This window comes from Carcharhinus amblyrhynchos, chromosome 7 (assembly GCF_965287045.1).
Source record: "Carcharhinus amblyrhynchos chromosome 7, sCarAmb.v2.hapA, whole genome shotgun sequence".
Classification (NCBI taxonomy): domain Eukaryota; kingdom Metazoa; phylum Chordata; class Chondrichthyes; order Carcharhiniformes; family Carcharhinidae; genus Carcharhinus; species Carcharhinus amblyrhynchos.
The window spans coordinates 11,205,480-11,229,849 of record NC_137330.1 but is presented as its reverse complement, the minus strand read 5'-3'; the positions used below and the strand labels follow the sequence as shown (position 1 = coordinate 11,229,849).

Sequence of the window (24,370 nt, the reverse complement as noted above, 5' to 3'; positions counted from 1 at the left end):
AAGAAAGCTTTCTATGGTGTCTCTGTAAAGGCTGGTGAGAGTCGTAGCTGATATGCCAAATTTCTTAAGTCTCCTGAGAAAGTAGAGGCGCTGTTGGGTTTTCTTAACTATAGTGTGAGCATGGAGAAACCCAGACAGGTTGTTGGTGATCTGGACACCTAAAAACTTGAAGCTCTCGACATTTCTACTTCGTCTCCATTGATATAGACAAAGGCATGTCCTCCACTACACCTTGTGAAATCAATGACTATCTCCTTCGTTTTGTTGACATTGAGGGAGAGATTATTGTCGCTGCACCAGTTCACCAGATTCTCTATCTCATTCCTGTACTCTGTCGCGTCACTGTTTGAGACCCGACCCACTACGATGGTGTCATCAGCAAACTTGAAAATCAAATTGGAGGAGAATTTGGCCACACAGCCATAGGTGTATAAGGAGCATATAGTAGGGGGCTGAGAACACAGCCTTGTGGGGCACCGGTGTTGCGGACGATCGTGGAGGTGGTGTCGTTGCCTGTCCTTACTGATTGTGGTCTGAGGAAGTCTAGGATCCAGTCCAGCAGAGGGAGGAGCCATGGAGTTTGGAGCCGAGTTTCGTAGGAATAATGGTGTTGAAGACCGAGCTGCAGTCAATAAACAGGACATTGCCAATTCAGCGCCCATCCTTAATGCTGCCCTTGAGATGGTGGTGGTGAGCTGCTTTCTTGAATTGCTGCAGTCCATCTGGTGCAGGTACACCTGCAGTGTGACTAGAGAGCTAATTCCAGGATTTTAGTGCGAATGAACAAAGCACGAGACAGACAGGGTCTTCAAACAATAATGCTGAAGACTGAGAAAGGCCAGGAATTATAAATTAGATTTAATCAGATATCGACATCAAGTCCATGAAAGACAGACAGGATTAGCTCAGAGAGAGAGAAGATAACATTTTTTGAAAAAGTCTCCAATACTAATTTCCTTTCTGAATTACTTAACTTCTCTGGCGCTGGAAAATTATCACAGTATCTACAAACCTACGTTCATGAATGCGCCAGCCTTAATACGCACTGCTATTTTTATCGTGGGAGTAGAGAGAGTGCAGCATTCCATCGGTTTCAGTGCCGAGGCTACTGGAAAGAACTGTCACTGCACATCCCTCAGACAGCAGACCATCTCACAACAAGCTTCAGATTCTGTGTTTAAGTGCACGCTGTGCAAAAGTTGCTGTTCGACTGATCCCACCGTATGCTGAATGGCCGTTAGTATTACCGTTCCCCTGTCTGCAAAACCTAGCCTAACTGGCAAGGCCACATCTGGAATGCTGTGCACGGTACCGTCCTCCTTATTTCAGGAAAGATGCAAATGCATTGGAAGCAGCCCAGAGAAGATTTACACGACTAATACCAGGAGTGGGCAGGTTATCTTATGAGGAAAGGTCGGACGGGCGAGGTAAAGCAAAAATAAAGTTTACTTTAGTGCCACAAGTAGGCTTACATCGACACTGCAGCGAAGTAACTGTGAAAATCCCCTAGTTGCCACATTCCGGCGCCTGTTCGGGTAACACTGAGGGAGAATTTAGCAAGGCCAATGCGCCTAACCAGCACGTCTTTCGGAGTGTGGGAGGAAACCGGAGCACCCGGAGGAAACCCATGTAGGTACAGGGCGACCGTGCAAACTCCACACAGACAGTGATTCAAGCCGGGAATCGAACCCTGGTCCCTGGCGCTGTGAAGCAGCAGTGCTAACCACGGTGCCACCATGCCTTAGAAAATAAAGGATCACCTATTTAAGATGCAGATGAGAAGAATTTCTTTCTCTCAGAGGGTGGTGAGAGTTTTGATTTGATTTATTATGTCACATGTATTAGTATACAATGAAAAGTATTGTTTCTTGCACGCTGTACAAAGCGTACTGTTCATAGAGAAGGAAAGGAGAGGGTGCAGAATGTAGTGTTACAGTCATAGCTAGGGTGTAGAGAAAAATCAACGTAGTGCAAGGTAGGTGCATTTAAAAGTCTGATGGCAGCAGGGAAGAAGCTGTTCTTGAGTCAGCTGGTATGTGACCTCAGACTTCTGTACCTTTTTTCCAACGGAAGAAGGTGGAAGAGAGAATGTCTTGGATGTGTGGAGGCCCCTAATTATACTGGCTGCTTTGCCGAGGCAGTGGGAAGTGAGGATGGAGTCAATGGATGGGAGGCTGATTTGTTTGGTGGACTGGGCTACATTCACAAACCATTACAGTTTCTTGCAGTCTTGGAGAGAGCAGAAGGCATACCAAGATGTGATATAAACAGAAAGAATGCTTTCTATAGTGCATCTGTAAAAATTGCTGAGAGTCCTAGCCGACGCACCAAATTTCCTTAGCCTCCCGAGAAAGTAGAGGCGTTGGTTGGCCTTCTTAACTATAGTGTTGGCAATGGAAGGACCAGGATTGGTTGTCGGTGATCTAGACATTTGGTCTAGAAGTTCTTGATCAATTCCACTGTCTCTGGAACTCTCTTCCTCCAAAGACGGTGGAAGCAGAGTCCGAGAATATTTTCAAGGCAGGATAGATTCTTGAGAAACCAAAGGGGTTAGAGGGTATCGGGGGAAGGGGGGGGGTGTTAGTCAGATCAGCTAAGTTCTAATGAGTGACGGAGCAGGCCCCAAGGGTTGTGTGACCTACTCCTGCTCCTAGTTTATATTTGGGTACACCTTGCTGCAGAAGTGGAGGGGAAAAAGTCAGTGGAGAGAATGCAACTGGCAAGAAGAAAAATGACTCTGACAATCACAGATTTGATAGGATACTGTTATTACACTGAGCCCCCGCAGACAGAGAGATTTGCCACCTACAGATTGGTTGGGACCTGCCTGAACAACTCAGCTTATTCTGTAACAGCCCAACCGCTGGGAATCAAATTTGATAGTGTTGCCCGAGAAGGCCTGACTTAAGAGGTAATTATTCTGTCAAGAGTGCAGCCCAATAATAATAACTGCCATTCTCAATGTGAATTCTCAGAAAAAGAGCCAGTAATGCTTCTGCCAATGTCTTTTGGAAGTTCAGTGTACGATATCTAGTATTGCCGCATGCAGTTAATAATTCATAATGCATTTATTATTTTTAACGTGCGGATCTTTACAGTAATGCAACCGCGTTGCTGGAGTTCCATGTCTTAAACATCAGGAGCTTAGCAGTCAACCAGGGTGGGCGCGTCTATTGCACAAATCAACAGTGCAGGAGCCAACTGTTGTGAGCAGGTGGAGGGGACAGGAACAAAGACTCAAGCATGGGAAGTGATGGAATTAAGACATTGGGGTGAATTTTCCTGTCCCGTCCGCCAGGCGAGTCGTAGAGGGCGAGGGAAGGACCGTGGAAAGGTCCTTGCTGGATTTTCCAGGGAGCGCGACCGGAAAAACCCGCCCATTAGATTCAAAGGTCTCGTTTATTTTCCAGAAGTTGGGAAAATCACCAACAGAAAATGGCTCAAACTTGGCTAACAAAAATAAGGTTGAGTTTTAATGCTATCCATTAGTCCTGATGTATAAATCATCCAGCAACTCGTAACAAGGCAGGAACGCCATCCAGTTACTAATTCAGTTTTGGGTGGAGGTGCGGGCGCAAGGGAACAAGTGCAGGAGGGTGAGGTCAAAGTGATATTTTTAAATTACTTTTGTGGAATAGATTTTTTCCTTTGTTTTACACCTTGGCGTATTGATCCCTTGTCAGATGCAGCAGAGGTTAAAGTAACAACATAACACCAAAACAATCAGCAAGTCTGCTTCATTCTTCTGTGCATTTTAAATTCCCATTTCTAGAATCCTATCAGCATAACCTACAGTTCACTTAATCCACATCTACTTTTCCAGCTTCGCCATACTATCACAGAATCGCAACATTGCAGAAGGACACCATTCGACCCATCAAGCCTGCACTCTCAACAATCCCACTCAAGCCCTATCCTGGTAACTCAGCGTATTTACCCTGTTAACCCTCTGACTAAGTAGCAATTTAGCATGGCCAATCTACCTAACCCGCACATCTTTGGGACGTGGGAGGAAACCCACACAGATACGGGGAGAACGTGCAGACTCCACACAGGCATTGACCCAAGGCCGGAATTGAGCCCAGGTCCCTGGCACTGAGAGGCAGCAGTGCTAACCACTTTTCCACCCCATCATCTATACTGATTGCCTCAACTAATTAGCTTCAAGTGACAAGAATGATCAGCCATGATTGTATTGAATGGCAGAGCAGGATTGATGGGCTGAATGGCCTACCTCTGCCCCTTTCTTCCTATTCCAGCCTTGTGTTCAAATAAATAAGTTCCGATTCATAAACGTCAGAAGAGGCACATTTTCCAATATATAGTCCTTTATGAATTTTTTTTAACCAATTATCTTTGTTGTGGTCTGAGTGCTTGATTCCATTGTAGGACTGAAACAGGATCAAAATAATCCCAATATCAAGATCTTCAACTTAGTCAGGAATGTCCCTTCGCTTCACCACACAAGATTCTTCATTATACTGCCACCCCTGATGACTTTTGACCGGTACAGTAAGGAGGATTTGCAAACTCTTTCAAATCTGCAATTGTCTTTGAGAATGTGCGAAAAGGATGTGCGTAAAGAGATCAATTGTAATTTTCTTCGATAACAAAAGTGGCGTTCCATGTGACCTGGCAACCCTTGCCCTGGAAGATGCACCAACAAGAAATTAAGACAGAGCTGTGTGGCGCGCAGAGCGGGGTGCCACAGCGGGGAGGCGCAGACGGGTGCTGCAGCGGGGAGGCACAGACGGGTGCCGCAGCGGGGAGGCGCAGAGAGGGGAGCTTATTTGGATTTAGGGTTGTAGCAATGTACCACAATCAAATGAAATCAAAGACTCACACTGTGAGTCTCACACTATCAAAAAAGAAGCAGCCAATACACTGGCTGGAACTAGGATGATATGATCCAAATCCATCCTGACTGTAGCCACATAACTCCTTATAACAGCCTGTGCCCATATCTCTTAATACCCTGGCTGACGAAATTCTATTAATTTTGGATTTAAATTTAACAACTGGCCTAGAATTAGCTACCCCTTTTCAAAAAGAGATTTCTAAACTTCTGCAACACTTTGCATGCAGAAATGTTCCCTTATGTAACTTCAAAATAGTCAGGGTCTACGTATTAACCTCTCAAAAGTAGTTTCTCTGTATCTATCACAACAAATCACAAAAATCGTTTTCAAGCACCTCTTCAGAAACCAAGCTGCAAATATACCAGTTGGAATTTTTGAGGGGGGTGCGGTGGTGTTCATGGTGGCACAGTGATTAGCACTACTGCCTCACAGCACCAGGGAACCGGGTTCAATTCTGGCCTTGGGTTACTGTCCGTATGGAGACTGCACATTCTTCCCATGTCTGCACGGGTTTCCTTCAGGTGCTCCGGTTTCCTCCCACACTCTACAGATGCGCACGTTAGGTCGATTGGTCATGCTAAATTGACGCTAGTGTCGGGGGATTAGCAGGGCAAACGTGGGGGCTTACGAGAATAGGGCCTGCTTGGGATTGTTGGTGGTGCAGACTCGATGGGTCGAATGGCCACGTTCTGCACTGTCGGGATTCTCTGATGCAACCTTCTAAATTCCGGGAATGCAACCCTAGTTTGAGAGACGTTCCCATGCTCACTATGGAAGCAGCTTAACTTGTTCCGAGATTTGTTACCAATTCTGCAAACCCTCCTTTACTGCCACCTGAGCATCCCTCACTCAAAAGTCACATTCCCTCAAAAAAATCATAGCAGAGGAAACTTGTACCCGACCACCTGAGTTCTGGTGCTTCAGTTTGAGAGCTCAATGCGAGTTGGTCAGGACACCAAGATAATTCCCTGTCCTTCTGAGAAGATTTCCTTTAATATGCAGCTGAACAGGTAGAGTGGGCTTAAGGTCTCATCGCTGCCTTGGAAATGCAGCCAGCATAATCAAGGATCCCACGCACCCCAGACATTCTCTCTTCCATCTTATTCCGCCAGGAAAGAGAGACAGAAGTCCGAGGTCACATACCAACCGACTCAAAAACAGCTTCTTCCCTGCTGCCATCAGACTTCTGAATAGACCTACCTTATATTACGTTGTTCTTTCCCTATACCCCAGCTTTGACTGCAAGACTACATTCTACACCTTCTCCTTCCCTTCTCCTCTATGCACTCTATGAACGGTTTACTCTGTCTGTATAGAGAGCAAGGAACTACTTTTCACTGAATGCCAATACATGTAACAATAATAAATCAAATCAATATCCGAAGTGGGAAGGGAGGACCAAAAATTGAGAACCTCATCAGTCACAAGTTCCAATGTCAGAGACACGAATGGGAATTTTACAGCACAGAAATCAGGCCATTCGTTCCAAATGCTGGTATCAACGCTCTGCACAAGCCTCTCTCCCATCGGCGTATTTTGATTTTGGAAAAGGTCTAAATTATTTAAAAGCAGCAATAATATTTCTCATCGTTTAAGGTTTATTTATTAGTGCCACAAGTAGACTTACATTGAAATCATTGTGAAAATCCCCTAGTCGGCATATTCCGGTGCCTGTTCAGGTACACTGAGGGAGAACTTAGCACGGCCAATGCACCCAACCAGCACGTCTTTCAGACTGTGGGAGGAAACCAGAGGAAACCCACACAGACACAGGGAGAATGTGCAGGCTCAGCAGAGACGGTGTCTCACAGCGGGAATCGAACCCGAATCCTTGGTGCTATGAGGCAGCAGTGCTAACCACCGTGACAGTGATGTGACTCGGAGCAATCACAGTTTTAGTTCCACGTTAAGACGGGATTGGTTGAAATTCGGTAAGAAGTCTCACAACACCAGGTTGAAGTCCAACAGGTTTATTTGGTAGCAAAAGCCACTAGCTTTTGGAGCGCTGCCCCTTCGTCAGGTGAGTGGGATTTCAGTTCACAAACAGGGCCTATGAAGACACAAACTCAATTTACAAAATAATGGTTGGAATGCGAGTCTTTCCAGGTAATCAAGTTTTAAAGGTACAGACAGTGAGTGGAGAGAGGATTATGCACAGGTTAAAGAGATGTGTATTGTCTCATGTGACATGAACCCAAGATCCCGATTGAGGCCGTCCTTGTGTGCAGAACTTGGCTATCAGTTTCTGCTCAGTGACTCTGCATTGTCGTGTGTCATGAAGGCTGCCTTGGAGAACGCTTACCCGAAGATCAGAGGCTGAATGCCTGTGACTGCTGAAATGTTCCCCTGATGTGGATGTGTCGGCGTTGGACTGGGGTAAACACAGTAAAAAGTCTGACAACACCTGGTTTTAGTCCAACCGATTGTTTGAAATGTTCCCCAACAGGAAGAGCCTCTTGCCTGGTGATTGTCAAGAGGTGTTCATTCATCCTTTGTTGTAGTGTCTGCATGGTCTCCCCAATATACCATGCCTTGGGACATCCTTTCCAGCAGTGTATCAGGTAGACAACATTGGCCAAGTTGCAAGAGTATGTACCGTGTACCTGGTGGATGGTGTTCTCATGAGATGATGACATCCGTGTCGATGATCCGGCATGTCTTGCAGAGGTTGCTGTGGCAGGGTTGTGTGGTGTCGTGGTCACTGTTCTCCTGAAGGCTGGGTAGTTTGCTGCGGACAATGGTCTGTTTGAGGTTGTGCAGTTGTTTGAAGGCAAGAAGTAGGGGTGTGGGGATGGCCTTGGTGAGATGTTCGTTTTCATTAACAACATGTTGAAGGCTCCGGAGGTGATGTCATAGCTTCTCCGCTCCGGGGAAGTACTGGATGATGAAGGGTACTCTGTCCGCCGTGTCTCAGGTTTGTCTTCTGAGGAGGTCGGTGCAGTCTTTCGCTGTGGCGTGTCGGAACTCATCGATCGACACGGCATCAACAGGGATCTTGGGTTCACATCACACTATCTGTAATCCCCACGACTTGCCTGGGCTTGCAAAATCTCACTAACTGTCCTGGCTGGAGACAATACACATCTGTTCACTCACATTATCTGTACCTTTAAGACCTAATTACCTGTAAAGACTCACATTCCAACCATTATTTTGTAAATTGGGTTTGTGTCTTCATAGGCCCTGTTTGTGAACTGAAATCCCACTCACCCGACGAAGGGGTAGCGCTCCAAAAGCTAGTGGCTTTTGCTACCAAATAAACCTGTTGGACTTTAAACTTGGTGTCGTGAGACTCGTTATTGTGTTTATCCCAGTCCAACGCCGGCACTGCCACATCTTGGTTGAAACTGGCACCGCGAGGTGAATGAACCAAGGAGAAGGAATACGGTGACAAGTGCCAGAGTTGGTAATCAACAAGAAAATGCACTCCAACTGTTGGGGCAGCTGTACTAAAAATATGAAGGTAAGCCCACCCTTTTCTCTGCAAGATAAGATTAGCACAATTCTATTATTCGGGGGGGGGGGGAAAGAGTTTCTGGTGAAACGCATTTATTTTCTCCATCCTTCCCGTCACACTTGGGAGTTTGCTGCTCATTATTTTTCAAAGACTGAGCCCTTTATTGTTTCCCAGGGTCACCTCAGCAGCAGGATGTGTAAGAAACAGCTGTCCGTTCACAGCACTCTCAGCCTTTCCTCCTGCCAGAGACTCACGTGTCTGTTGCTCGAAAGATCAGATGTGCCTTTTCACCGGGTAATTAGTGACAGAATCTGTCAGAATGGGAAAGTCAGCAAAGTCTCAAAGCACGCCTCCACGCTCCAGATTCCAAAAACAAAACAACACCACTGTGTAATCCGTCCAATGATTGCCATCAGGACACGGGAACAGGGCTGGGCTGTTCAACCCTCCTTGAGCTGGTTTTACTAACCCATTAGATCACGGCTGATCTGTATCTCAATCCCAACCACGCTTTAAGGATTTATTACCCTTAATATCTTTGTCGAGCAATATATCAATCTCACAGTGTTGGCATTTTGAATGGATTCCCAGTTCCAACAGTTTTCCGCAGCTCAGATTTCCGTTCCTGCGTGTGAAATCCTGCTTCCTGGCATCACCCTCGCATGGCCGAGTTTCAATATTCCCCTTGCTCTGGACTGCTCCCACCCAGAGGGAATAGTTCCTCTCTTACCTACCCAATTAGATCACAGTGGCACAGCAGTTAGCACAGCTACCTAACGGCGCCAAGGAAACAGATTCGATTCCTAGATTGGGTCAGTCTCTGTGTGGAGTCTGCACATTCTCCCCACGTCTGCGTGGGTTTCCTCCCACAATCCGAAAGACGTACTGGTTAGGCGCATTGACCGTGCTAAATTCTCCCCTAGTGTACCCGAACCAGTGCCGGAGTGCGGGGCCTAACGGGCTTTCACAGTAGCTTTGTTGCACCGTTAATATAAGCTTACTTGTGACATTAATAAACAAACTTTAAACTAGATCGGTCTTTAATTTTGATTTGATTTATTGTCAAATGTATTGACACATAGTGAAGTTTCTTGCGCGCTATACAGACAAAACATCCCGTTCATAGAGTACATGGGGAGAGGGAACGGAGAAGGTGCTGAATGTGGTGTAGTCAAAGCTAGCGTGGAGACAAAGATGAGGTAGGTCCTTTCAAACGTCTGATGGCAGTAGGGAAGAAACTGTTCTAGGTCAGTTGGTATGCAATCTCAGACTTTTGTACCTTTTACCTGATGGAAGAAGGTCCTGAATTATATTGGCTGCTTTTCTCAGGCAGCGGGAAGTATAGTCGGAGTCAATGGATGGGAGGCTGATTTGAGTGATGGACTGGGCTACATTCACGAACCCTTTGGGTTCTTGCACTCTTGGTCGCAGCTGGAGCCATACCAAGCTATGACAGAACCAGCAAGAATGCTTTCTATTGTTAGACAGGTTTTTAATTGGTAATGGGTTGAAGAGTTATGGGGAGAAGGTAAGAAAATGGGGATGAGGAACATATCAGCCATGATCGAATGGCGGAGCAGACTCGATGAGCTGAATGGCCTAATTCTGCTCCTATATCTTATGAACTTATCTGTAAAAATGGGTGAGAGTCATAGCGAACATACCAAATTTCTTTGGCCTCCTGAGAAAGTCGAAGTATTGGTGGGCTTTCTTAACTATAGCATCGGCATGGAGGGACCAGGTCAGGTTTTTGGTGGTCTGGACACCTAGAAACCTGAAGTTCTCGACCATTTCCATTTCGTCTCCATAATCTCCCATACTCAAGGGATACAATACTTCAACGCAATGAGTGAAACCCTGTCTGAATCAACAGCTTGCAAAACTATCCCGTCCATTCCAACCATCACAAAAAGAACCTTGAATCTTCTCCCTTGGGTCCTGGTCTGCACCGATAACCCCATCAAGACGTCAAGATTGTATCTGGGGAACTGTGGGCTACATGAGAGAGAATTGTGTGGGGAGTAACAACAGGCAAAGGAAATCTTTTCACAAGGCTGGCTTTCAAAACTACACAACCCTGAGCACCGTATCTGAAGGATTGGTCAGAGAGAGAGAGAGAGAATGCCAATAATGAGTTGACGTATACACGAATGGCACAGTTTGCTGGCCGTGCAGTGGAACCACTAACCTGGCTAATTCCTGCAGGGGGAATTTTATAGGACTGCAGCTTTTGTTTCAGCAGCTCAGGGTCGCTGTGTCGAAATGGACAGCCTGAAAATAAGAGGATTGCAGAGAGAATATTGAGTTATCAGTATGTGACTATGAGTTTACCATCAATCATCAGGTCATTCTACAGTTGTATTTGTAGAGTGTCGCAAACCAAACCCGCCCAGCCAAACTAAAATAGCTACAAGGCCAAAGGAGGATATAAACACTGGGTCACACTGGGGTATTTCAATGAGCAGGATAAGGAAAGCAATGTTTTGAGGGAAGGAGCTCCAGGAAAGGGGATCTGGTGGTTGCAAGACAGGCTTGCGAGTTTTTAAATGTGGGGAACCAGGGAGGAAGAGTTCAGAACTGAAAATAGGGAGGATTTTTTTTATTTGTTCGTGGGATTTAGGCATCGCCTCTGCTTAATTGCCCCTGCGAAGGTGGTGGTGAGCTGCCTTCTTGAAGCATTGCAGTCCATGAAGTGTAGGTCTCGGCTATTTTCAATCTGTATCAATGACTTAGATGAAGGGACCAAGTGTAATACATCCAAGTTTGCTGATGTGAAGCTAGACGGGAAAAGTAAGCGAGGAGGATGCACGGAGGTGCAAAAGCAGACTGATGTTCCACTAGCTTCCCATCATCCTGGGTCTCTCGTGGGTCTAAGGGCAGCAACTATCTGAGAACATTCCCCCACCATCCTGACTTGGATGAGCCATTCCTTCACTATGACCGGGTCAAAATCCTCCCGAGCAGCCCTGTGGGTGTAGCTGCACCACATGGAGTGCTGCGCTTCTGGAAGACAGCTCACCACCACCACCTTCTCAAGGGCAATTAGGGATGGGCAATACCAGCGACGCCCATATCCAGTGCATGAACGAAAAACATGCTACGCTCTGGGAGAGAAATAGTTCGGTCAAAGTCAAAGAAACTAAGCAGCGTTTCAGTAGATTTGACAGAGGCCATATGGCTCTTGAAGGGCTTTGCTGAGACGCTTGTCTGTGCCAGAGGGCACCCGCATGACGCCCACCTCAGGTGCCAGCAATAAAACAGTGCCCAGCGAAGCGCAGGCTGATGGGATGCCTTTTGGCTGACCTCGCTCTGTCTCAAGGAAAAGCCAAAAAGCGTGACGACGGAGCAGAGGCAGGGGGACTGGCAAAAATGCTTCACACTCTGCACCCCTGCTGGCAACCCCCCAGTCGAACAATCTATTTCCCATCCCAGCTTCAAAGGTCCTCTCACGCAGCGGGAGAATGCGACCGGCCTGTCAACTCACCGTGATAATCCCCCTGACTTGGCGCGTTGGACAGAATGATCTTCATGCAGCTGAACGGCGTGTAGTCCACCCTCTTCCCTTCCTTCCCGAAGCTGTGGCGTATATTGTAGGCGTACAATTTATCAAACTAGCCGACAAAGCAGAGTGGAAATGTGCATTATTAATTATTCGGTGCAGTAAACTCTAATAAGCAAAACACCCGCGTCTGGAATATGGTGGAAAAGTACAGATAATTGAATTATGAATGTTCCCATTGCACACAGCGGTGCACATACATATGATCCATATCTAAACGCCGCTACTCCTGAGAATACATTACCATGCAATATTTATCATCTGCAGCGAAGTCTGGTGTTTGCAAAGAATCAAGATATATCCATTTAGACCAGACGACATACCACAGTCGACATCAGAACTGATATAAATTAATACATTATTTCATGTACTTGGTAACTGTGCTCTTCATTTTGATCCCCTCACAAGCAATTTTATCAAACTGACCTTCGAATTGGAACAAAGCATTGCAAGATAAAGCAACATCAAACCGAGTCAGGAAAGCTAGCGAGGTCTGAGAGTTGACCTGTGTTCAACTGGTGGTCAATAATTGATGGGACGAGGTCAGAACCCCGGGCGTGACAGTCTCACAATGTGGGGGGGGCCCCCGGCGTGACAGTCTCACAATGTGGGGGGGGCCCCCGGCGTGACGGTCTCACAATGTGGGGGGGGCCCCCGGCGTGACGGTCTCACAATGTGGGGGGGGGCCCCCCGGCGTGACAGTCTCACAATGTGGGGGGGGCCCCCGGCGTGACGGTCTCACAATGTGGGGGGGGGCCCCCCGGCGTGACGGTCTCACCATGTGTGGGGGCCCCCAGCGTGACGGTCTCACAATGTTGGGGGGGGGTCCCCGGCGTGACGGTCTCACAATGTGTGGGGACCCCCGGCGTGACGGTCTCACAATGTGTGGGGACCCCCGGCGTGACGGTCTCACAATGTGTGGGGACCCCCGGCGTGACGGTCTCACAATGAAGGGAAGCCCCAGTGTGACGGTCTCACAATGAAGAGAACCCCCAGTGTGACAGTCTCACAATGAGGGGGAGCCCCCAGTGTGACAGTCTCACAATGAGGGGAAGTCCCAGTGTGACAGTCTCACAATGAGGGGAAGCCCCAGTGTGACAGTCTCACAATGAGGGGAAGCCTCAGTGTGACAGTCTCACAATGAGGGCAAGTCCTAGTGTGACAGTCTCACAATGTGGGGGGATCCCCAGTGTGACAGTCTCACAATGTGGGGGGACCCCCAGTGTGACAGTCTCACAATGAGGGCAAGTCCCAGTGTGACAATCTCTCAATGCGGGGCAGACCCCCAGTGTGACAGTCTCACAATGAGGGGAAGTCCCAGTGTGACAGTCTCACAATGAGGGGGAGCCCCCAGTGTGACAGTCTCACAATGAGGGGAAGTCCCAGTGTGACAGTCTCACAATGAGGGGAAGCCCCAGTGTGACAGTCTCACAATGAGGGGAAGCCTCAGTGTGACAGTCTCACAATGAGGGCAAGTCCTAGTGTGACAGTCTCACAATGTGGGGGGATCCCCAGTGTGACAGTCTCACAATGTGGGGGGACCCCCAGTGTGACAGTCTCACAATGAGGGCAAGTCCCAGTGTGACAATCTCTCAATGCGGGGCAGACCCCCAGTGTGACAGTCTCACAATGAGGGGAAGTCCCAGTGTGACAGTCTCACAATGAGGGGGAGCCCCCAGTGTGACAGTCTCACAATGAGGGGAAGTCCCAGTGTGACAGTCTCACAATGAGGGGAAGCCCCAGTGTGACAGTCTCACAATGAGGGGAAGCCTCAGTGTGACAGTCTCACAATGAGGGCAAGTCCTAGTGTGACAGTCTCACAATGTGGGGGGATCCCCAGTGTGACAGTCTCACAATGTGGGGGGACCCCCAGTGTGACAGTCTCACAATGAGGGCAAGTCCCAGTGTGACAATCTCTCAATGCGGGGCAGACCCCCAGTGTGACAGTCTCACAATGAGGGGAAGTCCCAGTGTGACAGTCTCACAATGTGGGGGGACCCCCAGTGTGACAGTCTCACAATGTGGGGGGACCCCCAGTGTGACAGTCTCACAATGTGGGGGGACCCCCAGTGTGACAGTCTCACAATGTGGGGGGACCCCCAGTGTGACAGTCTCACAATGAGGGGAAGTCCCAGTGTGACAGTCTCACAATGTGGGGGGACCCCCAGTGTGACAGTCTCACAATGAGGGGAAGTCCCAGTGTGACAGTCTCTCAATGCAGGGGGGACCCCCAGTGTGACAGTCTCACAATGACTGGGATCAGACCCTCTGTGTGGCCACCTCACAATCCAGCAGCCTGCACTGGCCAGACCTCCAAATGAAGCAGTCATTGTCATGAAAGAACAAGCACTTTTGTGATGTTAGGTGTTCATGAATCACGTTGCAAGATCTTTCTTTCATAAAGAACACAATTACAATTAATCTGGAAAAACCTCTGCATAATTCTTGTCATGTGAAAGGCAATGACCATAGAGAATCAAATCAACACACTTGCTGCTTCAGTCTCTCACCAAGTTACACAGTCAGTATTTCTGCCACTACTCTCAGAATCTACATGATGTTAACTCAAATTATAAATTTGGACTTTCCTCTGACAAGAGGCAAGTGAAAAGTCTGGTGAGAATGAAAACTAAGAACATCAAATTCCTTCCCTCGTTAACCGAGGGCCTCCTAAGACGAGAGAAATGCTCAAACCATGCCCTTGACTATAGTAGCTCATCACTAGTACATGCTAACAAGCCTAAGACAAACCAGAGGCAAAAATGACTAAATTTTAAATCTAGTTCATAATTCACGCTGCAGGCTTCTGACATCTTGATTAATGAATTTAAAGATCCCTCGTCTAATCAGTGGGAACAATTAGAAAGCAGATAGATCCCATGGCACGCAAACAATAAAAATCGCACAAGAAAGTCCCTTTTAGTTTTGCCAAAAAGCAGTTGTTGAATCCAGAAATTTGGAGCGTATCAAGTGCAGAGAAGCTTACTGAGGTGCCAATACTTCAGCTGGGAGCTTCTCTTAGTGGCATGAGCAATTCCAAAGAATTACTGGTAGAAAGATGTGGGCAATTGCAGGTCATGGATTTTCTAAAGAAGCCTTCCTACTTTGGCAACGCAGCTCACTGTTTTGTATTTCAAGGTGAAACAGAGAAGGAACCATCTCTACATCTGTATGCACGAGTGAAAATTCTTATCATAGCAAATGTCTCTTCGCATTTGAATATTCTGCCCAGTCATGTGGCACCTTTGGGTCATCATCAATGATGTCCAAATGTAACTACCTGTGTCCTAAGCTCTGGAATTCCTTTCTCAAACCATGTTCTCCTTCGTTAAGGCACACCTTGCAAACTACTGCATCTGACAAAACTTTTAATCATCCATTCCAATACAGTGGAAAGGGGCAGCACGTTGGCACTGCTGCTTCACAGCACCAGGGACCCAGGTTCAATTCTGGCCTTGGGTCACTTCATGTTCCCCCCACGTCTGCGCAGGTTTCCACCGGACACTCCGGTTTCCTCCCACAGTCCAAAGATGTGCAGGTTAGGTTGTTTGGCCATGCTAAATTGACCCTAGTGTCAGGGGGATTAGCAGGGTAAATATTTAGTGTTACGGGAATAGGGCCTAAATGGGATTGTAGTTGGTGCAGACTTGATGGGCCAAATGGCCTCCTTTTGCACTGCAGGGATTCTATGATTCTGTAATACCTACTTATGCGGCTCAGTGTCATGACGTCACCTGAGAAGCACTTTGGGATGTTTCATTGTAACAAAGTCACTATATAATGCCCAAGTTGTTGTTGCATTACATTACATGACAAGCACAGAAGTAAGTGATTCACTTAACCTTTGTGCTTTACACAAGCTTGCTCCCAGCAATCTTCATCTGACCCCCAAAACAAAGTACATTTATACAGTGGTTTTAATCTGATATTCTACTGGAACACAAATATACCAACCCACATAGAGAGATGTTAGGTCAGATAACCAAAGGTTTGGTTAGAGAACTAGTGCCTTGAGGGGGAAAAAAGGAAATGGCCAGATGGAGGGATTTGGGGTAAATCCCAGCGATTAGGCCCTCACCAGGCAAAAGTGCAACCACCAATAGTGGAACCATCAAAAATGGGGACGCACAAGAGGACCAGGATTGGAAAGGGCGACATTCCAATAGGTTGCGATTCCGGAGAGGATTACCAAGGGGGCTGAGGCCATGGAGGGATTTGAAAACAAGATTGAGAATTTTAAAACCAAGACACTGCTCGAATGGAGTTATTGTACGTCAGTGAGCACAGGGCGATTAGGGAATGGGATTTAGTGGGAATAAAAGGCACGGGGAGCAGAGTCTTGGATAACCTCAGGCTTACAGAAGGTAGGATGAAGGGAACCAGTCAGAAAGATGGTGAAATAGTCAAGAAACCCAGGTACGAGGAATCCGGGTTCAATTCCCAGTCTGTGTGGAGTTTGCACGTTCTCCCCATACCTGCTTGGATTTCCTCCGGGTGCTCTGGTTTCCTCTCACAGTCCAAACGTCATACTGGTTAGGTGCATCGGCCGTGTAAATTCTCTCTCCGTGCACCCGAACAGGCACCGGAGTGCGGCGACTCGGGAATTTTCACAGCAGCTTCATTGCGGTGTTGAGGTAAGCCTGCTCGTGACACTAACAGGCAAACTCGAGTCTTTCCTGTGTTCGCCAAACCTTCTGAACGACCCACGGAAAACTGGACCCTCAAGGCAATTTCATCCAGCAGAAAAAGCAGTATCTGCCTTCGATTTTCAGCACGTTCTCCCGTATCCTTCGATAAAGAGCTATTTGCTCCGCAGAGTAATGACAGAATCATCGCTTTACGAGGAGGTGCTGCTGAGAGTTACGTTCCGGCATCGTTGTCTGATGATGGCCCAGTCTACCACGCCACGTGACCGATAGGGTTTTACGTTCAAAAGGTATCTCCAGCATTCCGTTACCGCACTAATAGAATTCTCACTCAAGCAGGGAGGTGCAGCAGTACTCTCTCCTTTCCCTCGATCTTTGATGCAAAGTAATTTTTCAGAACCCAGCGTGAAAAATGAATCTTCCCCAGGATAACCATGATAAATATTTAAATGGGTGGATCGATGCACAATTCTAATCTCTGGCAAGGAGAGCTTCTTTGCAGTGGGGTTGCTTTTTGTACGTGTTGTTCTAACGTTTTTCTACGTTCCATGGCCTCAGCCCCCCCCCCACTGACCTTGGTAATCTCCTCCAGAATCGCAACCTTTCGGAATGTCGCCCTTTGCAATGTTATTCTACGTTTAAACCTCTTGAGAAGTGAATAGTGGGACTGAACTGCAAATTTAAAAATCCCGCAAAAAAAACCCTCGTGTTTAAATCGGGGGATTTTCACAGTAACTTCGTTGCAGTGTTAATGTAAGCAGCCCAATTGTGACTAATGAATAAACTTTAAACGTAATGAGATTTGCTGACTTTGCACCGGCGACACAAGCAAAGGAAATAAATGCTGAGGTGGATGACATGGTCTACCGAGCCTGCTCCACCAGTTAACACGGTCACGGCTGACCAAATCTCCAAGGGTACTTTCAGCCACACCTGGCAACCCCAACTGGAATCTGGCAGTGAAGCAACCTTCAAGCCCTCACAGCTACTGGTATTATTTCTAATTCTAAACCCTACGTCCACGATTATGGTGTGCCGCCGCCGTACGACAAGGCAACGCAGCCAGTTTACACTAACCTGCGGACTCAGGGAACTAGAATGAAGACGTCCAAAAACCAAGTCTTCAAACCGTTACGTTAAGAGGGGGTCGATTCACATCCAATCCAGGTGGGGCTCGAGATGCAGTGCCAATCGATGATTTTATTTTTGATCAAGTCTGTCACCATTTGCCCATTTTCCCTGCCAAGCCTTTCTTCAGCCATCAGCCCCAACATCCCCCCTCCCCCCGAATTACCTTTCTTTGGCACAGCGGTTAGCACTGCTGCCCAACATGTGCCAGGGACCCGGGTTCAATTCTGGCCTCGGGTCACTGTAACGACGTAAAGTTTGCACATTCTCCCCGTGTCTGCCTGGGTTTCCTCTGGGTGCCCCAGGTTCCTCCCACAGCCTCTCACAGGTGAGGGAGTTAGGTAGATTGGCCAGATTAAATTGACCCTTAGTGCCAAGGAGGCTAGCATGTGGTTATGGGGATAGGGCCTGGGTGCAATTGTGGGTCGGTACAGACTTGATGGGCCGAATGGCCTCCTTCTGCACTGCAGTGATTCTACGATAAGCTTGAAGTTGAGCACTCTGGTTCTTTGGATCTCAAGCACCTCCTGAACTCTCTTTGAAGCTTTCAGGCCCCGCTGCTCTGGCACCCAAAGATTGTGGAGGTCACATTCACTCATCCAGAGGCTGTAGGATTTGTGCTGGGACCATTTTCACTTCCTGCTCTCCACTCTGGGATTGAAACCTTCTGTCTGCTACACAGAAAAAGGAGCATTCCTGATCTACAGCTGGCGTAGGGCTTTCATTCCATGTCTCCTTTTGTCAACATAAGGGATTTGGTGGCCTAGTGGCATTGTCACCACACTAGTTATCCAGAGACCCAGGGTAATGTTCTGGGGACCGGGGTTCAAATCCCACCACAGCAGATGGAGGAATTTGAATTAAATAAAAATCTGGAATTAATCTACTGATGACCATGAAACTACTGTCGATTACTGGGAAAACCCATCTGGTTCACTAATGTCCTTTTGGGAAGGAAATGAGATATGATATAGGAGCAGAATTAGGCCATTCAGTCCATCGAGTCTGCTCCACCATTCAATCATGGCTGAGGTGCTCCTTGTTCCCATTTTCCTGCCTTCTCCCCATAACCCTTCAGCCCATTGCCAGTTAAGAATCTGTTTGACTCCTCCTTAAATTTATTCACTGTTCCAGCATCCAACGCACACTGGGGTAGCGAATTCCACAAATCTGCCGTCCTTAACCTGGTCTGACCTACATGTGACTCCAGAACCACAGCAATGTGGCTGACTCTCAAATACCCCACCCAAAATGGCCTAGCAAGCCACACAGTTGATGGGCAATTAGGGATGGGCAATAAATGTTGGCCTTGCCAATGAAGCCCACGTCATGCAAGTGAATTTTTTAGAAAACTCACGACACTTTGAAAAGGATGGAGGGTTCCGACTGAGCGTACAAGGAAAGCCTGCTTTCTCTGGTGGGGAAATTCAGTAACCAGAGGGGATATTTAAAATAATTCCCAAACGAATCAGGCAGGAGTAGTGGGGTAATTTTTTAGCGTGACGAGCAGTTGTGATCTGAAGGCCTTATCGGGGGTGAAAGTTCATCACTAACACCTTTGAAATTCTTTAAAGGGATTACTCCTCCCCTTGTTTGAACTGCCATACCCTTTATCCATTTTTAAAAATACTGGAACAGATGCTTAGGTGTTTTTGCATAAGCTGGCCAGGGACACAATCGCTTGCTGCTGTTACGAAGGAGTCGTCAAACACATTCTTAATTGGTAATGGGCTGAAGGGTTATGGGGAAAAGAGCTTGACAATCAAACCACACTCGTACTGTCTGGAAGACCCTACGTATGCTTAGCCCTATTTGCTTTAGTCTGTGCAAAGACCTCATCGATGTAAAAACTCCATTTTAAGATACTTCTGCCTACGCAATTGCATTCAAATGCTGGGCAGTAGGGGCTAACTAGCACTGCTAACCCGACTATATTTTAAAACTCAGAAGGCATGCTGGGTTGACTGCATTCCTACAGGGTGCACAATGCAGGCAAAACAAGTTTTTCATTCAGCAGCTGCAAGGCTTGTTTTCCGAGACAGGGACAGCCTGCGAAGGACACCTATGATAACGAGATGAGGGTTGAGATATACTGTGGATTTTAAAGTGTGTTTTCAGGCCAGTTTCAAGATCCTGTTAAAAATTAAGCGCAGTGACGGGCTTGCTGAGAAGCCAGCCTCCAAGTTCGCTTTGCTTTTTCGTTTCACTTCTGCCATGACTTAATTTTCTTCAAGTTCTGTTCAATAAAAGAAATTCATTTTAAAATTCGTACCAGGGCTGTCCCCTCGCTTGTTCAAAGGAACGAACGGACCCAACACTGTCAAACACACCGAACACAAATCCGAATTGGCTCCCCGTAAAGTAAGTAATACTACGTTGCAGTGAGTTGTGTGGAATGTAACATTAAGGCACCCGCATAAAATTGTTGTTAACTAAGAACATCGGCACGTGGACATCAGTGACAATTTAGCTCCCGGGTCTTGGTGCTCTGCGAAGGCGCTGGTGAGCTGCCGTCTTAAGTGCCTGCAAATGGCGATCTGATGCAACCGAGTAGCTTTCCAGGTGACTTCACAGGTCTGCTGGGAGTCAACCACGTTGCTGGGGGATGGAGTCACAAAAAGGCCACACCTAATGAGGACAGTAAGATCCCTCCCCCATACGGGGTGGCACAGTGGTTAGCCCTGCTGCCTCACAGCGTCAGGGGCCTGGGGAATTGTTGTAAGATTATCTTGGCCCCTGGAGTAACTGTCTGTGCGGAGTTTGTACTTTCTCCCTGTGTCAATGCGGGTTCCCTCCCACACTCCAAAGATGTGCAATTTTAAAAACTGGCCATTAGTGTCCCACGACACGTAGGTTAGGTGGATTAGCCATGGTAAATTTGTAGGATTACAAGGATAGGACGGGGAGAGGGCCTGAGTAAGAAACACTATCAGAGAGTCAGTGCAGACCTGATGGGCCGAATGGTCTCCTTCTGCACTGCAGCGGTTCCAAGATCGAATCAGTTGGCCTTTTACGATATTCCAACAGCTGCGTGATCATAGAAACCCTACAGTCCAGAAAGAGGCCATTTGGCCCATTGAGTCTGCAATGACCACAATCCCACACAGGTCATATCCCCGCAACCCCACATATTTACCCTACTCATCCATCCCCTGGACACTAGCGTCAATTTTAGTGTGGCCAATCAACCTAACCCGCACATCTTTGGAGGGTGGGAGGAAACCGGCGCATCCGGAGGAAACCCATGCAGACACGGGGAGAATGTGCAAACTCTGCACAGTGACCCCGAGGAGCTGGAACCAGTCCCTGGCACTGAGAGGCAGCAGTGCTAACCACCGTGCTGCTCTTTAACTGACACCAGCCTTTTCCCTTCCCTGGACTTGCAACCTGCCATTTACAGAGAGATCTGAACTTGCGTTCTTCAGGTAGTGCGTCTTGGCCACCACATCGCCTGACCAGCATATGTGACCAGTCACGCATTTAGTTCTAAGGCGCTTTCCTGCAGGGGGGGGTTTGATAATGATCTGTCACTTATTCCCCAAGATAATCTCACAGCTCAGGCACATCAATTCCCCTGTGCAAAGAGAGACTCATCCCTGACCAGGTGTACGTGACAGCTGACATTTCAATAATTCCAGCAGCACCCTGCTTCTGTACAACATTTAATCATCTATGTCTCTATTTGTCCTTAAGGCCTTCAATCCTGTTCTCAAGACATTTTCCAGTCTTTTTTTTAAAAAAGTCAGTAATCACTTTTGCTGAAGCCAATTTAACACGCCAACCCTTCTGCGAGAGAATGAAAAAGGTACTCGTGTTCTCTAGTCTTGCTTGAGGCTTGTTGATTTGGTAAGATATTCAGTTCTTCTATCAGTAGGAAGCGACGACTTGGTATATTAAAGGTTAGGATCAATCATCTCTGCCGAGGCTCAGTTCTGAGACACAGCTTCTTATCTACAGCCGTAGGAAACTCACCCTGAATTCAATCTCTCAGCCCCGACTGAAAGTGGAGAGCCCAAGTTCCAACTTGATTTAAAGCAAGTTACAGGGAGGCAAAGTACCCTCGTGACCGAACACATTTCCAAATATCCCCGCGCACAGACAGAACTGCATACTGACTGGCAAACCCAGCCTCCAGCACGTCCTTCGTTTCCACCACTGGTGGCTGCACCTTCAGCTGCCTGGTTCGTAAGGCTCTGCGATTGCTTGCGGCAGTCCTCTTTATTGACAGCAGTATCAGACCACAAGATACAGGAGCAGAATTGGGACATTCAGCCCATTGAGTCTGCTCCGCCGTTCAATCACGGCTGATAAGTTTCTTATCCCCACTCTCCTGCCTTTTCCCCGTAATTTTTGATCCCCTTACCAATCAAGAACCTGTCTATCTCCGTCTTAAGTACACTCGATGATCTGGTCTCCGCAATCTTCTGTGGCAATGACTTCCACAGATTCATCACTCTCTGGCTGAAGAAGATCCTCCTCATCTCAGGTCTAAGCTGTGCCCTCGGATCCTGGCCTTTCTTATTCATGGAAACATCTTCCCCTGCTCTATCCAGCCTTTCAGTATTCTGTCATTTTCAGTGAGGTCTCCCTTCATCCTTCTAAACTCGAGTACAGACCCAAAGTCCTCATGTTTCAAGCTTTTAATTTCTGGGACCATTCCCATGAACCTCCTCTGGACCATCTCCAGGGGCAGCACGTCCTTTGTTAGTTACAGGGCCCAAATTTGCTCTCAATATTCCAAATGTGGTCTGACCAGAGCCTTATAAAGCCTCAGCAGTACACCCCTACTTTTGTATTCTAGTCCTTTGGCAATGAATGCTAACGTTGCATTTGCCTTGTATTGTACTCGGTACAATATTACTCACTTCCTCTCACCATTGTCCCACACTCACTGGCCAAAACCAGCCTGTTATCACTCCCTTCCCATTCACCACACCACACACCATCATCACATTTCACACACTGTAGAAGGAAATTTTAAATCAGCGAGTGAAATTCACAGGCAGATGTGTAGTCTTTTTAGGAGACTGGATAGCAAGAAGTGGTTAAATGAATCTTTATAACAAGAACGTAAGAAATAGGAGCAGGAGTAGGCCATCTAGCCCTTCGAGCCTGCCCCGCCATTCAATAAGATCATGGCTGATCTGAAGTGGATCAGTTCCACTTTCCCGCTTTCTCCCCATAACCCTTAATTCCCTTGTCTATCAGAAACCCATCTACCCGTGACTTAAATATATTCAGTGAGGTAGCCTCCACCACTTCAACGGGCAAAGAATTCCAGAGATTCACCACCCTTTGAGTGAAGAAGTTCCTCCTCAACTCCGATCTAAACTGCACCCCCCCTCCGTTAATATGGACAGTGCTCATACGTGAATCCAATAACAGTATTAAAACAAATGAATATGATTTTAAAGTATATATAATCAAAGTATTAAACATATCAGATATATTGTTTGTCTCAGTCAAAAAAAGCTGAGTGATCTGGGAGGGGAACCTCCAAGTCGTGCTCCCAGGTATCTGCTACCCTTGTCCTTCCAGATGGTTGAGGTCACAGGTTTGGAAGGCACAGCAGCCTTGATGAGATGCTGCAGTGTACCTTGCAGATCAGGTTTGTCCAAATGTAATGGTACGGTCAGAAGATTAGAGCTATAAGCTGGGAATCAGTTAGTTAGCAAAAATAAGTATTAAAAAGTTTTAACTTTTTGGGACAAATGTTGTAACTTTACAGTGGCACACATTGTCCAGACATAAGATGATGCATTTCTAGGGAACCAGAAATCACGTATCTTTCTGTCTTGGCGATGTGTCAGTGGGAAAGGTTCAGCTACGGAAAGCATCCATAGTTACAGAACAACGAGGAAATGGGTTTAGCCAAAATGGGAAGATGTCCAGACTGAACAGACTAATGAGATATCATTGCACTGAGTGGCAGATTGCAATTGATTGATACTTTGTTTAATAACTGGACTGAGATGTGAACACTAAATGAAAATGATTCTGAGCTAATGAAGAGGCATACCTAAAGGTATAATCGTTCTGTATTTTGGCTGAGTGCCTCAGGTCTTGGAGCAGTTTTACAACTCTGAACCTGAGCTGTTAACCCTTTGGAGACCTCCAGATAGCCATACGTTAATGTTTCGTCTGTCCTGTTTGATTTTTAAATAAATGTTATTACATCGTTTGAACTGAGACTTTGCCTTTTGCGAGTTTTTGAAAAGACTTAAGTTTTTAGACATAAATTGACCACCTTTTAAAAAAATTCCCCACAACACACCACACCCTGTGTTTTTTTGGTCTATTTGTTCTTCAGATGCCAATATTGCTGGCAAGCCCAGTATTTGTTGCCCTTCTGTAATTGCCCTGGAGATGATGGTGGGTGAGTTGCCTTCTTGAATACTGCGGACCCCATGCTGTAGGGACATCTATAGTGCTGTTTGAGAGGGAGCTCTGGGATTTTGACCTAGCGACAGTGAAGGAACAATGATTTATTTCAACGTGGTGAGCAAACTGGGAGGGGAGCTACCAGGTAATGGTGGTGTCTCCAAGTATCTGCTGCCCTCATCCCTCTAGCTGGTTGAGGTCACAGGTTGGGAAGATGCTGTCGAAGGAGCCTTGGTGAGTTGCCGCAGTGCATCTTGCAGATCAGGTTTGTCTGAAGTACGGTCCGTGGATTGGGTGCAGTTCGGGAAGCCAGCTTTGAAAATTCCGGTCAAACAAGCGA

General features: G+C 47.1%; 1 protein-coding gene across 1 annotated transcript in view; it reads right to left on the bottom strand.

Annotated features, from left to right (window-relative positions):
• The window catches only part of prim2 (DNA primase subunit 2), a 170,665-nt gene that overhangs the window by 10,640 nt on the left and 135,655 nt on the right, over positions 1-24,370 (bottom strand). The window contains exons 10-11 of the mRNA XM_080193236.1: positions 11,801-11,927; positions 10,505-10,587 (exon numbers count right to left, since the gene is read on the bottom strand). Of these exons, the coding sequence (XP_080049362.1) occupies positions 10,505-10,587; positions 11,801-11,927 (210 nt within the window). The remainder of the gene's footprint in view (positions 1-10,504; positions 10,588-11,800; positions 11,928-24,370) is intronic.